The sequence below is a fragment of the Pelobates fuscus genome, chromosome 9, assembly GCF_036172605.1.
Source record: "Pelobates fuscus isolate aPelFus1 chromosome 9, aPelFus1.pri, whole genome shotgun sequence".
Classification (NCBI taxonomy): Eukaryota; Metazoa; Chordata; class Amphibia; order Anura; family Pelobatidae; genus Pelobates; species Pelobates fuscus.
This window is the reverse complement of record NC_086325.1, coordinates 142459342-142475705: the sequence shown is the minus strand read 5'-3', so window position 1 is coordinate 142475705 and position 16364 is coordinate 142459342. Positions and strand designations below refer to the sequence as shown.

The window sequence follows — 16364 nt, the reverse complement described above, 5'->3', positions numbered from 1 at the left end:
CTGTTTATTCCCCCCCCTGTTCATTCCCCCCCTCTCTGTTCATCCCCCCTCTCTGTTCATCCCCCTCTCTGTTCATTCCCCCCTCTCTGTTCATCCCCCTCTCTGTTCATTCCCCCGTCTCTGTTCATTCCCCCCCCCCCTCTCTGTTCATCCCCCCTCTCTGTTCATCCCCCCCTCTCTGTTCATTTTCCCCCACCCCCTCCCTCTCTGTTCATCCCCCCTCCCTCTCTGTTCATTCCACCCCCTCCCTCTCTGTTCATTTCCCCCCCACCCCCTCTGTTCATTTCCCTCCCCACCCCCTTCCTCTCTGTTCATTTTCCCCCCCACCCCCTCCCTCTCTGTTCATTTCCCCCCCACCCCCTCCCTCTCTGTTCATTTCCCCCCCCCCACCCCCTCCCTCTCTGTTCATTTTCCCACCCCCTCCCTCTCTGTTCATTTTCCCCCCCACCCCCTCCCTCTCTGTTCATTTTCCCCCCCACCCCCTCCCTCTCTGTTCATTTTCCCCCCCACCCCCTCCCTCTCTGTTCTTACCCACCCCTCCTCTGAAGCGTGGCCGAGCTGCTGTGCGGTCCGGTGCCCGGCCGGAGTGATAGGAAGGTGCACACTGAGTGTGCACCTTCCTGTCAGTCCGGCCAGGTACAGGAAACAGAAACTCCTGTTCCGCGCGGAACAGGATTTTCTGTTTCCTGTACCCGGCCGGACTGACAGGAAGGTGCACACTGAGCACCTTCCTATCACTCCGGCCGGGCACCGCGGACCACATAGCTACAGGGGAGGGGAGAAGCTGCAGCCGCCTGAGCGCTCTTAAGAGAGCGCTCAGGCGGCTGCAGCATTTAAAGGGGCGGGCGGGCGGGCGGGCTGGCGGGCCCCCCTCCCGGCCGGGCCCTCGGACCATGTCCGAAGTGCCCGACCGGTCAGTCCGCCCCTGCATACAAAGAATAGACAATAAGACCTTGTAACAGATGCCCTGTTCCTGGAGATTATTGTTTGCTTTGCCTGAATTGGTATACGAATCCAACTGAACAGATTTGCCCCCGCTGGTTCGTATACCGAATAATATACCGAACACTTGGACCACCTAGATAACCTTAATAACACTTGCTTTAACCACAACACTGAATGTTCTAAGTGGTTCATTGGGTGGCCGCCGTTCGTATGCACGAACATGTGGCGGTGGCCATCTTGTTTTGTCGAACGCGTCCAGAGGTGTTTGGTCGTCAAGTGTATGGAACTATTTTCGGACACTCAACGACCCGAACACCACTGGGACTTCCAGAATCACCTATGTTCGTTCCCAATCATCTAAAAGAGGCGGCGTTCAGTGAAAACAAACTCCCGAATGAGGGGTACACGACTAGCTTTCCACGAACCATTATTTGTGACATTTCGTGTAATTGAAGCTCCCGAAAGAGACCGGTCGCACAACCTGAAATCTATGGAACTATTCAGGGCAAGAGCCTCGTATGCGGTCGGTCAGAAATAAGACTTCCATGGAACTTCCGAACCCCTGAACTGATCTGGGTGATTTTTAGATTTGTTGCTCATCCAGATCCGGGCTATTAGGGGATGTAACTATTATGGGGATACTATGTGTTTTGGGGTACTATTGGGGTTCTGTAAAAATGTATGTTCTTTTTCACCTGGAGATAATTGAGTTGATACAGTAATTGACTCAATTATCTCCCAGGCAGAGGGGAGGGATTGTATGCTATGTGTGTCAGTATAACCCTGTTGTTATTGGCTTATAATCTTGTATTGTAGTCCCCAACAAGGTCCATGTGGGAGTGCCCCTTGCATGGGGACGTCATAAAAGGCCAAGTGTGTCCCCATTAAAGTCAGTCCAGTTTTACCCTCAACATAGAGCCTCGCCTAGTGTTTGTAGGGACCTGCTACACAAACTATAACCACTAATTCTTATCAGAGCTTCACAGGTATACCTACTTTGTCACTGCTTGGATTGATGCTTGGGGTTACTTCAGTGCTCTTCACTATAGGGGGAAAGGACATCTCTGGTGGCGGGAACCCCTCCACTAGCGGGGTGGCCGTTACAGACCTCATCTTCAATACTGAGAAAAATGTACAAATAGAACGCTAATGGAGTTGTAGATGCATGGAATGGTCTTCTGCAGAGATGGAATAGCTACACTGTTATTCTGGGAAGGACACTAAATGAAGAATAAACCATGGTCCTTTAGATAGGGAATGGGCAAGTTACACGGGGGAGTTTGGTTTGCATGTGATATTACTATCAGAAATAGAAGGGTTTATAGTTTATGGTGCATGCCTCCTACATAGGCAAAAGTATTCCTTAATAAGAGGGTGAAAAGGGGTATTTTTTATATACACCCCTATATACTTATTAACCCTTAATAGGGAACACATGGGATGGGTGGCAGCATTGTAACCTCGCTGTGTGATACAAAAAGTGAATACAAATACAAAAAGAAAAGTCCTGCGCTCACTCCCATCACTCCTGGGCGGCAGCAATGACCACAGTACACATCAGCTCCAATACATATAGTAAAAACCAAAGGAAAAAAAAGTTAACTTTTCTATTTTGTATTTGTATTCCCTTTTTGTATCTAGGTTACAATGCTGCCGCCCGTCCCATGTGTTCCCTATCAAGGGTTAACAAGTATATAGGGGTGTATATAAAAAATACCCCTTTCTGTCTCATTAGAGATATTTTTGCACAAAGCTCAAGGAAGCAAGGTAAAGGGTCAGAGAAGGACCCGTCTAGGGGGGTCTGCCTTGACGTTGGCAGGCGGGCATTCCCTCCAGTGGCCATTGGTTTGTAGGCTCCTGGTGATAAATTAAGCTTACCACATTACAGGTGACTGTTATGTTGATAAGGTAAATCACAGTCCTTTGCATGTAGGTAAACTGTCCATTCTAGTGGGCATTTAACTTGAAGTTAACCATTTACAGTATAATATTTATTGCACAGATATTATTACAAAGTTAGGAAGTACCCCATTCAAATAAATATTTGAGACAAGAGGGCAAGTATGGACAAACATTTCTGTATTTTGTTTTGCATTCGTGCTGCAGGGGGGAGCTGCTCATTATCTTACGCTGGGCCTCCCACGGTCCGTGGTATGTGTGTGCCTACTGCTCATTTTGTTGTGCCACAGATTAAAGATAAGTTAATTTGTTTGATGTAATTTCTTTCCAGAAGTAGCAACGTATTGATCATGTTTTTCTTTGTTTCATGTTGGTAGTGTTATTTGTTGCAGGGAAAAAAATATAAATAACTTCATGTTTCTTCCATATCCCTATATTGAAATTCTTTATTTTTGTATGTGCACAGGTTTACATCCGGCATGCAGAGCCACGACAGCTGCTGCACACTCTTTATATCATTTTACAGTGTAGACAGCACATTTTTTTTTTGTATAGCATGAAGAATACAGGCATATAAACATAAAGGCAGTATATGGGTTATGCTGAACATTTAACCCCTTAAGGACAGATGACGGATATATTCCGTCATGATTCCCTTTTATTCCAGAAGTTGTGTCCTTAAGGGGTTAACTAACATTTTTAGGCGAGGTCCCTAAATGGCAGGTCAAGGTACACGCTACAAAGGTCGACAATCGTGACGTTACTTGCTGAGCGTATACATGCTAGGTCGAGGGAACTTTAGACCACAGTAATAAGCGTGGCTAAATAGTGAGAAATAAATAGTGAGAATAATTGTAACAAGCGTGGCTAAATAGTGAGATTTCTAGAGTAAAGTAAGCTAGACATCGTTTAACAGTGCTAAGTTAGTGTCATCTATATGCAGGGCCGGACTGGCCCACCGGGATACCGGGAAATTTCCCGGTGGGCCGCGGCTCCTGGGGGCTGCTCTGGCAATATGTGCCACCGGGTGGCCGGTCCGGTGGCACACACTTTGAGGGGGCCGGCCGGCCGGCAGGCAGGCGGCCGCATTGCACGCTGCAGCCTCACCGGTCCGGCGGCACACCTAATGCTGAGGGCTGAGGGAGGAGCATGTCTCTCTACCATGCTCCCTCGCGGTTCCCACAATCCCCAGCAGCATCCGTGCTGGGGATTGTGGGAACCGCGAGGGAGCATGGTAGAGATATGCTCCTCCCTCCTCCTTCAGCCCTCAGCGTTAACAGTGCTGCCGGACCGGCGAGGCTGCAGCGTGCAATGCGGCCGGCCCCCTGACTCCTCTCAGGTGGGTGGGGGGGTGAATAGAGAGAGAGACAAGGGGGGGGGGGTGAAAAGAGAGACAAGGGGGGGGGTGAAAAGAGAGACAAGGGGGGGGGGTGAAAAGAGAGACAAGGGGGGGGGATGAAAAGAGAGACAGAGGGGGGGTTGAAAAGAGAGATAGAGGGGGGGTGAAAAGAGAGACAGAGGGGGGGTGAAAAGAGAGACAGAGGGGGGGGTGAAAAGAGAGACGGGGGGGGTGAAAAGAGAGAGCGAGACAGAGGTGGGGTGAATAGAGAGAGAGACAGAGGGAGGTGGAGAGAGAGAGAGGCAGAGGGGGTGAATAGAGAGAGAGTGACAGAGGGGGGGGAATAGAGAGAGAGAGACAGGGGGGGTGAATAGAGAGAGAGACAGAGGGGGGGTGAATAGAGAGAGAGACAGAGGGGGTGAATAGAGAGAGAGACAGTGGGGGGGTGAATAGAGAGAGACAGTGGGGGGGTGAATAGAGAGAGACAGTGGGGGGGTGAATAGAGAGAGAGAGAGAAACAGGGGGGGTGAATAGAGAGAGAGACAGAGGGGGGGAGAGTGCCACAGGGAGAGGGGGAGAGTGAGACACAAGGGGGGAGAGAGGGGCGAATAGAGAGAGACAGAGGGGGAGGGAGAGTGCCACAGGGAAAGGAGGGAGAAAGAGACAGAGGGGGGAGAGTGAGACACAAGGGGAGAAAGAGGCGTAAATAGAGAGAGACAGAGGGGGAGGGAGAGTGCCACAGGGAAACTCTAGCCCTGGAGCTACGGGCTAGAGTTCACTCTCACCACTGCGACCACCAGGGATTCCTGGTGGTCCAAGTGGTGAGAGTGAACTCTAGCCCCATACAAACACTGCCCACACACACCATACACATTCACACACTGCCCCCCCATACACACACACAGACCCCCATACACACATTCCCCTACACACACAGCCACCCATACACACATTGCCCCACGCACCCTACACACTGAACCTTTCACACACATTGCACCCCTCACACATTGCACCACTGCTCCTATACCCTACTACAGCCCCATATCCCAGCAGACCCCAGGTAAGTTGTCAAACTGTACTTAAACGGTTTGACTACTTACTCTGGGAGCGGGTCCCGGCACTCCTGGCACCATACCCACTACACAGAGCAGTAGTGGTTATTGTGCATGGATTATTTCTTTAAATAATCTATAGGTGCCCCTCCTGAGATCAGGCTCTGGATCTGCCACTGATTTATAGTATAATATATAATATATATTATATATATTATATATTTAATATATAATATATAATATATATATTATATTATATTATATATTTATAATATATAATATATATATATTTATAATATATATATATTTATAATATAAATCAGTGGCGGATCCAGAGCCTGATCTCAGGAGGGGCACCTATAGATTATTTAAAGAAATAATCCATGCACAATAACCACTACTGCTCTGTGTAGTGGGTATGGTGCCAGGAGTGCCGGGACCCGCTCCCAGAGTAAGTAGTCAAACCGTTTAAGTACAGTTTGACAACTTACCTGGGGTCTGCTGGGATATGGGGCTGTAGTAGGGTATAGGAGCAGTGGTGCAATGTGTGAGGGGTGCAATGTGTGTATATATATATATAATTATGCCTATTATATTTACACATATATTAATGTACATTTATATATGCATAATACACTAAGAAATTTCATTGATATGTACAATATGTAATAAGCAGATATTGGCCCAGTCTTGTTGCTAGGTGCATAATCCAGCACAATAACATATTTAAAGTGAAGAGTGCACCCACAGGACCTCAAAATAAACAAGATAACGTAATTTTTTACAGTTGTGCCCTACATACATTCACCATTTCAGTCCCATTACCAAGCTTTCCTTAATATGTCATGGTAGTTGGACTGAAACATTGGCTATATGCAAAGGCACGTCTGCTTAAAATAAATCTGCACTCTTTTTTTTTTAAGCCTATATGTGCTTTTTTTCACGTTGGAGTAATAATTTTAATTTTAAGTTATCTTTTCTAACTCTGTATCTGCACACTATGCTGGCGCGACGCATTATGGGGCTGGTAAATAATTTTTTTCCAGGGCTGCTTTTAATTCCCAGTCCGGCCCTGTCTATATGGGTAACAAGATAGTACTGTGTAATATGCTAGACAATTTGAAACAGATTGTCACGTTAGCTCTCCACACATACTAAACACATGTTAAAACAAATGTTAATTACCACTTTGGACCCTGTTGCAGATACGAAGTATAGTCGCTGTGCCTATCTAAGCATGGTGGTCTATCTACGCTAGGGTAGGCTGCATTATAGGCAATTAACTGAATTTAGGTGCATTTGAGTGAGGGCAGATTGCCAGTGGTGACCAACCATCAATACAAATTATAGAGAGTAAGACCGACGTGGGCGGTGCACCCTTGGGTGAGTGTTGGCTTGGTAGCCGTCGATTTGATCCCCGATTCTGCCCGCGGGTCCGGAGCTCGCGCTAGTTGCGACCGCAGAGCTCGGTGGTCAGACTCCTCCCCCCAGATCCCTATATTTAAAGCAAAGTAACTTCATTCTCCTGAATCTCAAGCAAAAATAATACTTCTTCATGTCCATGTTCAAATGATTTTGACACAGATTCCACTTGGGACACGTGTACAACAGTTATTGTCTGTGAATCATAATTCAAATAGATTCTTAGCTGGCCAGATTCTTTTTCAGAAACTATAAAATCGAAATTTTCAGCTTGGGAAATGTGCACAATGCATATGAATTTATTTTCATGTATATTGATTCTTGTATTCCTCTGAATGGAATTTCGACATATACCAATACCACATAAAGGGTTGTTTACTTTAAAGTCCAAATAGCAGAGGCTTCCTTTACCGAATGTTTCATTACTCAGTATGAACAAATTTTTTTCAAAACGCTTGGTTGATGCAGGTGTTTTTGTCATTGTTTGTCTGTAAGTACATTGTGCATGCTTGTTCTCCTTAGACACCAAGATTTTATGATGTGCGGTTTCAGGATCCAAAAGTATATTTGCTGTTAAACATAAAATAAAATAAAAAATTGCACACTGTCAATATTTTTGCAAACTATATTAGCCGCAAATTAGGTTTACATTTTATAATATTTATTTTTTAAAAAGCACAATGTCGATTATTTTCAACAATAAGGATTAAATAATAGAATGCAAAATGGGGATGACTAGGTGTCCGTATGTATGAGCGTAGGAATAGCTAACATCAGGGGTGCCCAAAAGGTAAATCCACATATGTTTTAAAACTACAACTCCCATGATGCTTTGTCCTTCTAAAGGCATGCAAAGCACCATGGAAGTTGCAGTTCTACGACATTTGGAGATCTACCTTTTGGGCACCACTGGCTTACATTACATAGGTTAACACAATGCCAAGAAGGAAAGACATCAGTAGTGATCTTAGAGAAGCACTTGTTGCTGCTTGTCCAACTTGGAAGGATTATAAAGCTATTTCCAAACAATTTAAAGCTCATTATTCTACAGTGAGAGACTATACAAAAGTGGAAAACAGTCAAGACAGTTGCCAATCTTCCCACTAGTGGACATCTCGGCAAATTCACCCCGAGGTCAGACTGTGCAGTGCAAAGCGAATGGCAATGCAAGATAAAGGTACTGAGTTTTTCCCTTTCAAAAATTTTCAATATGCAGACTTTTTGAGGTTTAAAATAAAAACCCCTATTTCATGAACATTTTGCATATGTTCAAGACGCATACTACAGTCATATTTTAATGTAACTCTTAGTTTTGGAAATATTATTTGTATCATACATTTACCTTTAGAAGCTGTTAGGTTCTTCTTAATTAAATCTGAAAAAAATCAGACCAATTTAGATGTGTTTAGATGTGCATAATAGTGAATATTATTTAATTGACACTTTTTTTATATATATAAAACAACAAATTTATAAAGCACGGAGGACAAATATCGGGTGCCGGGGGGCAAGCCCTTTATTCGCACCGCTTACCCCAAACCATACATCGATACCACTGGCAGATTACCGGTCCCATAACTAGGAATTTGTATTATAATAATAACAATAATGTCTAGGGACCCTTTTTTATTTATTTTTATTCAGGACTTGTGCTGGAACAAAGCATAACCTCATGACATATGTATGACAGTTATAATCAATCAAAGTATAAAAAACATGAATAGCATTTTAGCACTTTTAAAGGCCAGAACCAGGGTTTTTCTTTTAAGTATTAACTATGGTATTAACGAAGAGTTTTGCAGAAAACAATAGCTAGGATACATCAAAGATAGTAAACAACCCATGATAATCTATCTATCTATCTATCTATCTATCTATCTATCTATCTATCTATCTATCTATCTATCTATGTCATACTAAATAACATAGGGTTGACATACCACAGGCACTCAATAGATGAACAAAAATAAAGCACTAAACATGCACAGTGTAAGAAAATAAAAGTATAGGGGGGCGGAGTCTGACCGCCGAGCCGCACGGACGCATCCGAAACAAAAATAGTAACAGTTTGCATATTTGTTTCTTTTGCAGCTGAAGAATTGCCCAAATAATAAAAAAAAAATAGTCACAGTCTTCTTGATTCAAGGGACACTATAGTCACCAGAACAACTACAGCTTAATGTAGTTGTTCTGGTGAGTACAATCATTGCCTTCAGGCATTTTAATGCAAACACAGTCTTTTCAAAGAAAAGGCAGTGTTTACATTGCCCCTAGGGACACCTCCAAGTGGACACTCCTCAGATGGCCACTGGAGGGGTTTCCTGGCTCAGTGCTGCACAGTAGGCAGCTCTGCCGTTCAGCGTCTCCACGCTCTGCATGGGGACGCTGAATTTTCCTCATAGAGACGTATTGATTCAATGCATCTCTATGAGGAGGTGCTGATTGACCAACCCCCTTCCCGATTTTACCCAATCCACTGCTTTCCCTTTCCCTATGGGAAAGCATTGGATTGGCTAAAAATCGGCGATTCTGATGATGTCACCAATGGGGGCAGGGCCAGTGCCGGCGGACCCTTGGAGAGCTGAAAATAAAGGGGGGGACGAGCCACCTAAATGGTGGGTTCTCACTACAGGGTCAGTAATACATGTTTGTGTTCCTGACCCTATAGTGTTCCTTTCAGTTAAATGGCCAATATATGAGTTGACTATAGGATAGTTAATGGCGATCGCCAAGCATGCTTACACTTATTAACTTTATTTGACAAATGAAAGTGTATAAGTAAACCTTATATAGCCATACCACTGTAGCGCATAATGGATTTTGATGTCCTCGTTAAAAAATAAAACATTTTCAGTTACTTACATAATTCTTCGTCAGTTTCTGTGCAAAAAAAGAAAAATAAGTCAGCAACAAAACAGAATAAGATACATTATTCTTAATAAACAGAAGAGACTATGCTATTAAAATAATGTTCTTTGGTTCTGTGATTACATGTGAGTGTTGCCATTGCTCTATAGATATAAATAAGTTTTCATCTCTCAATATTTGCAGAGATATTGTTCTGAGGATACACTCTACCAAGATGTCATATCAAACATTAGATGCAATTATAGTGTCATGTCAAACATTTATCTAAAATTCCAAATTACCTACCTAATTTGATGTCTGTTTCTGTGGGAAAAACAAGAAAATAAGTCTGCTATAAAACAGAATAATGTGTCATTCTTAAATTATATATACATTTTCTATAGAGAGAGAGAGAGAGAGAAAGAGAGAGAGAGAGTTCACAAAGAAGAGACTTATTAAATTACTAGTAACTCGTTGCTTGTCCGCTCATCTTGATGTAGAATTATTAAAAATCTTTATTGAACTTGTATTGAATTATTGCACTAACTCCATTTTAACCTGATACTGTGACAAATCCTCCATTTTGTCCTCATAACCTGACTTCTCCATTTGAAAACTACATTACATGACAGAATTTCTCAGCACATCTAAACACAATAGACAAAGACTGTATTCTCCATAAGGACATGACTAACCCAGGAACTGCTGAATTTCCCCTAACTCGCAACATAGTATAATTTAAAGGCCATGAGAACACAGTAGTAATGAAATGTTCTATTCATAAGAGACCTTGCACCTAACCACAAGACCTGACATCACTAACTGTGTAAAATGACGCTCAAGCCCCCCTTGTCCCCACCCGTGTCCAAAACAATACCACCTCTTGGTGGGTGGACACGAAGCTTATTAATGATGTTTATTCACTGATATCTTGATAATCAATGATGACGCAAAATGCCTCTTAAAAGGGCCTGCGCGCCCGCTCTTGCTTCACTTGCCAATAAATTTCCTCGAAGTTATTTTAAGTAGTTCAGGTTCAGTGAATAAACATCATTAATTGGATTAATTGTTAAGTGTCTGGATTAGTGTCCACCTATCAATATAATTAATTGGCTCAAAAACTAAGTGGTTAGCTTCGTGTCCACCCACCAAGAGGTGGTATTGTTTTGGACACGGGTGGGGACAAGGGGGGCTTGAGCGTCATATGAAGGGCAGCATGGGGGATAGGAACCAATGTGGGAAAGTAGCAGTATTGGAAGGTCCACCCTATGGGAAAGCATTGGATTGTCAAAAAATTGTAAATTCTGATGTCACCAAGGAGGTGGATGGGACCCGTGTGGTGCTGGAAATAAGGTGAGTTTTAACCCCTTGCTAAGGGGAGCAAGCCACCTAAATGGTGTTTTTAACACTATAGGGTCAGGAATACATGTTTATGTTCTCGACCCTATAGTGTTCCTTTAAGGAGGCCACAGGCTATTCTGAAGAGATGGCTTTTAAGATACTTCCCAAAGGATTGAAGACTAGGGGAGAGTTTGATGGAAGAAAACAGGCTTTTCCAAAAAATAGACCTGCAACAAGTCCTATATGCGTGAGTTAGCAGTACCGGTACGAGCGAACAGGAGAAAGCCAGAAGAGGGGCCGAGTGACAGAGAAGGGGCATGCTTTTGAATTGGTAAAGAATTGTAACCGGGGGTAGAGTTGCTGACAGTTTTGTAGGTAAAAAGGATTGACAGAGGTGTGACATGAGAGGAGCAACAGGAGAGAAAACTAAACCTGGCAGTAGCATTCATTATTGACTGTAGAGAAGCAGTTTGTTTCTGGGGAGACCAATTAGGAGAGGGTTACACGAATCAATGAGAGAAATTACAAGAAATTATTAAGAAATTCCTTAGTAGAATCTCGAGTATAAAAGAGGCATATCCTGTACCTCTTTGAGATATATATATATATATATATATATATATATACTGTATTTTTCACATTTCTGTTATTTACATATTAGTACAGGTGTCCACTGGCTGTTTTTTTCTCTAACGTGTTCTCTAACAAGGGATCATTGCATTTTTCTTGAATGTGTATTGTCTTTATTTACTTTCATAAAGATTGCAAAAACAAAACAAAAACAGAATTGTTACAATTCTGAGCAACTTACGTAATCTGTTGTCCGTTTCTGTTGAGAAAAACAAGAAAAGTCAAATATAAAACAGAATAATGTGTTACTATACTATTATACATATTTATACATACACACACACACATACATGTTTTTCACAGAAGAGACTATGCCTTTAAGATAATAGTATAATAGTAATACTTAACATAAATAAAGTGAAGAGCTACCTATACAAAATAATAACCCCATCATCGGTAAAAGGAGGGAGGTAACCCCAAGGGTGAAGTATACAGTACACATAGCTGTGCATAATCTTAAACGTAACCTTTATTCTTTAAATAGCTTTAATCTCTAAATAGCTAAATATAATAGAAATAAATGTCAGTAAAAAAAGCACTCTAAGTAGAGAGAATACTTAAAAACCGAACATCATCTTCAAAATACTGTGTATCTTGAAATAGACATAATCTCTAGCATTAACTAATTCTGTATAGAGTAATATAAGTATCACGTTTTTAAAGGTTTAGCAAATGGTTTGACTACCTACATTGAGGGGGCTACTGAGCACTCATGTTACCATAACCAGTACAACACAATGTAGTTGTTATGGTGCTTGGTGTGTTCTTTTAAGCCAATCCAACCGAACAATTAGTAATATGCCTTACTTTCAACCTTACCCTTTATCGTATCCAGTTTACTGCTAGGCCTACTATTTCCAAGTACAAAATATTAAATCTTTATAAAAATGTTTCTAAATGCATTCATCATTATAACATCCTATAGTGATTAAGGTGGTGCATGTGAATTATTAACACCTATTATGTACTTGTCACCTATATCTTTATATCCCAGGCACAAAGTCCAGGGAGTGCTGCACACGTGTAAATGTACGAGGGAGCATTGTGGAGGGGGGTCCGCAGCCCACCAGGAACAACCAAATATAGAAGTCCACAGATGTCACAACGTAGGATGAAGAAAAATAGTATTTATTGTAGTTCAATGAGGACAAAAAAGGATACAATGTTTTGGCTTTCTGGCCGAATGACTAAAGCCTTCAGGCTGAATGAGTAAAGCCTTCAGGGCAAAATGTATCTTTTTTTTGTCCTCCGTAAACTACAATATTACTTTTCTTCACCCTACATTGTGACACCTTTGGACTTCTATATTTGTTTATATCCCAGGCAGTTTGTGTTTCCTTAAGAGGGTGTTGAAGAAAATTACACTAGATTGTAAGGGAGTTCACAATTTATGTCTGCTTTGTGCCTGCAGGGAATAATGCTATGTAACCAGATAGGACAGGGCCCCCTCCTACCTATGTAGGCTGCTGAGTACAGCTGATATTTATTTACCCTACCAGTGGACCACGGAAACAATAGATGAAAAGTTTGGTGAAAAACAAAACATTTGTATTAACAATCAATATTTCATAAAAGAAAGGAAAGTCAAAATTCTAAAATCTCCAACAAGCTGAAGGGTCGCTGGTAGTCCTCATGCACAGCGGGAGGACGTGCAGTGTCATTTAGGCGACCTAAAGTCATCTAAGCACCCAGAAGTCCCTCTAGTGCAGGGATAGGCAACCTTTGGCTCTCCAGATGTTTTGGACTACACCTCCCATGATGCTTTGCCAGCATTGTGTGTGTAAGAGCATTATGGGGGATGTAGTCCACAACATCTGGAAAGCCGAAGGTTGCCTATCCCTGCTCTAGTGGCTGTCTGGTAGCACTAGAGGAGGAGTTAAACCTAGCAGGTAATTCTCAGAAACTGCACTTAATTACCACAATGAGCTGAAATGCTCTGGGTGCCTACAGTGTCTCTTTAAATATAATGGAACAGTTAGGGTGTTATAGTGGTATTTGACCCTGTTCCCTGACTTGTTGAGCTCAACCCATTTAACCCATTACATGTTTAGACATAATGCTCTATTTAAACGTATAGGTACATGAATTTGGGAAACAACTAGTGATGTACCGAACTGTCCGCCGGCGAACAGTTCCCGGCGAACTTAGCGTGTTCGCGTTCGCCGCGGCGGGCGGACACATGCGCAGTTCGATCCGCCCCCTATTCGTCATCATTGGGCAAACTTTGACCCTGTGCCTCTCGGTCAGCAGACACATTCCAGCCAATCAGCAGCACTCCCTCCCTTCCACACTCTCCAACCTCCCTCCCAGGATCCATTTTCGATTCATTCTGAAGCTGCATGCTTAGTGAGAGGAGGGAAAGTTTAGCTGCTGCTGATTAGATAGGGAAATTGATAGCTAGGCTAGGGTATTCAGTGTCCACTACAATCCTGAAGGACTCATCTGATCTCTGCTGTAAGGACAGCACCCCAAAAAGCCCTTTTTAGGACTATAACATCAGGCTGCTTTTTTTTTTTTTTTTTCCTGTGTAATGTAATTGCAGGTGCCTGCCTGCCAGCTTCTGTGTGAGGTTCACATTGGATACTGTGCCTACTTGCCCAGTGCCACCACTCATATCTGTTTTAACAATAGGTTAAGCTTTAGATTTAAAAGAAATATTTTTTTTCACTGTAATAGAAGAGCAGTTGCCTGCCTGCCAGCTTCTGTGTCAGGTTGGATGCCTTGCCCATTTGCACAGTCAGTGCCACCACTCATATCTGTTTTAACAATAGGTTAAGCTTTAGATTTAAAAGAAATAAAAAATTTTCACTGTAATAGAAGAGCAGTTGCCTGCCTGCCAGCTTCTGTGTCAGGTTGGATGCCTTGCCCATTTGCACAGTCAGTGCCACCACTCATATCTGTTTTTACAATAGGTTAAGCTTTAGATTTTAAAGAAATAATTTTTTTTCACTGTAATAGAAGAGCAGTTGCCTGCCTGCCAGCTTCTGTGTCAGGTTGGATGCCTTGCCCATTTGCACAGTCAGTGCCACCACTCATATCTGTTTTAACAATAGGTTAAGCTTTAGATTTAAAAGAAATAATTTGTTTTCACTGTAATAGAAGAGCAGTTACCTGCCTGCCAGCTTCTGTGTCAGGTTGGATGCCTTGCCCATTTGCACAGTCAGTGCCACCACTCATATCTGTTTTAACAATAGGTTAAGCTTTAGATTTAAAAGAAATAATTTGTTTTAACTGTAATAGAAGAGCAGTTGCCTGCCTGCCAGCTTCTGTGTCAGGTTGGATGCCTTGCCCATTTGCACAGTCAGTGCCACCACTCATATCTGTTTTTACAATAGGTTAAGCTTTAGATTTTAAAGAAATATTTTTTTTTCACTGTAATAGAAGAGCAGTTGCCTGCCTGCCAGCTTCTGTGTCAGGTTGGATGCCTTGCCCATTTGCACAGTCAGTGCCACCACTCATATCTGTTTTAACAATAGGTTAAGCTTTAGATTTAAAAGAAATAATTTGTTTTCACTGTAATAGAAGAGCAGTTGCCTGCCTGCCAGCTTCTGTGTCAGGTTGGATGCCTTGCCCATTTGCACAGTCAGTGCCACCACTCATATCTGTTTTTACAATAGGTTAAGCTTTAGATTTTAAAGAAATATTTTGTTTTCACTGTAATAGAAGAGCAGTTGCCTGCCTGCCAGCTTCTGTGTCAGGTTGGATGCCTTGCCCATTTGCACAGTCAGTGCCACCACTCATATCTGTTTTTACAATAGGTTAAGCTTTAGATTTAAAAGAAATAATTTTTTTTCACTGTAATAGAAGAGCAGTTAGTTGTCTGCAAGCGTCTGGGTGTCAGGCCTACTTCAGCGTGTGCTCTGCAGACCTGTGCCAGCGTGCTTTGACAGTTGCCAATCATATCTGGTGTCTCTTTAGCGTGCTTTTACAAAGAAAAAAGGTTTCCAGTGTAAGCTAATAGCAGCTAGTCAGTGTCCTTCAAGCGGTTCTGTCAGGCCTTCCTTCAGCGTGCGCCCTGCACATCCCTGCCAGCGTACTTTGACAATTGCCACTCATATCTGGTGTCTCTATAGCGTGCTTTTACAAAGAAAAAAGGTTTCCAGTGTAAGCTAATAGCAGCCAGTCAGTGTTCTTCAAGCGGCTCTGTCAGGCCTTCCTTCAGCGTGTGCCCTGCACAACATTGCCAGCGTGCTTTGACAGTTGCCAATCATATCTGGTGTCTCTTTAGCGTGCTTTTACAAAGAAAAAAGGTTTCCAGTGTAAGCTAATAGCAGCCAGTCAGTGTCCTTCAAGCGGCTCTGTCAGGCCTTCCTTCAGCGTGTGCCCTGCACAACCCTGCCAGCGTACTTTGACAGTTGCCACTCATATCTGGTGTCTCTATAGCGTGCTTTTACAACCAAAATTTTGTTTCCACTGTAATAGAAGAGCAGTTGCCTGCCTGCCAGCTTCTGTGTGAGGTTCACAGTGGATACTGTGCCCTCTTGCCCAGTGCCACCACTCATATCTGTTTTTACAATAGCTTAAGCTTTAGATTTAAAAGAAATAATTTTTTTTCACTGTAATAGAAGAGCAGTTAGTTGTCTGCAAGCGTCTGGGTGTCAGGCCTACTTCAGCGTGTGCTCTGCAGACCTGTGCCAGCGTGCTTTGACAGTTGCCAATCATATTTGGTGTCTCTTTAGCGTGCTTTTACAAAGAAAAAAGTTTCTAGTGTAAGCTAACAGCAGCCAGTCAGTGTCCTTCAAGCGGCTCTGTCAGTCTTTCCTTCAGCGTGTGCTCTCCAGAACTGTTCCAGTGCACATTGCCAATCATATCTGGTGTCTCTATAGCGTGCTTTTAAAACCAAATTTTTTTTTTCACTGTTATAGATTGAATAGCAGTTACTTGTCTTC

At 42.7% G+C, this 16364-nt stretch overlaps 1 protein-coding gene across 1 annotated transcript in view; it reads right to left on the bottom strand.

Annotated features, from left to right (window-relative positions):
• Window positions 1-6479: 6479 nt before the first annotated feature.
• LOC134572452 (butyrophilin subfamily 2 member A1-like) overlaps window positions 6480-16364 on the bottom strand; it is a 36570-nt gene continuing 26685 nt past the window's right edge. The window contains exons 8-11 of the mRNA XM_063431431.1: window positions 9811-9828; window positions 9520-9537; window positions 8000-8032; window positions 6480-7227 (exon numbers count right to left, since the gene is read on the bottom strand). Of these exons, the coding sequence (XP_063287501.1) occupies window positions 6737-7227; window positions 8000-8032; window positions 9520-9537; window positions 9811-9828 (560 nt within the window). The 3' untranslated portion in view covers window positions 6480-6736. The remainder of the gene's footprint in view (window positions 7228-7999; window positions 8033-9519; window positions 9538-9810; window positions 9829-16364) is intronic.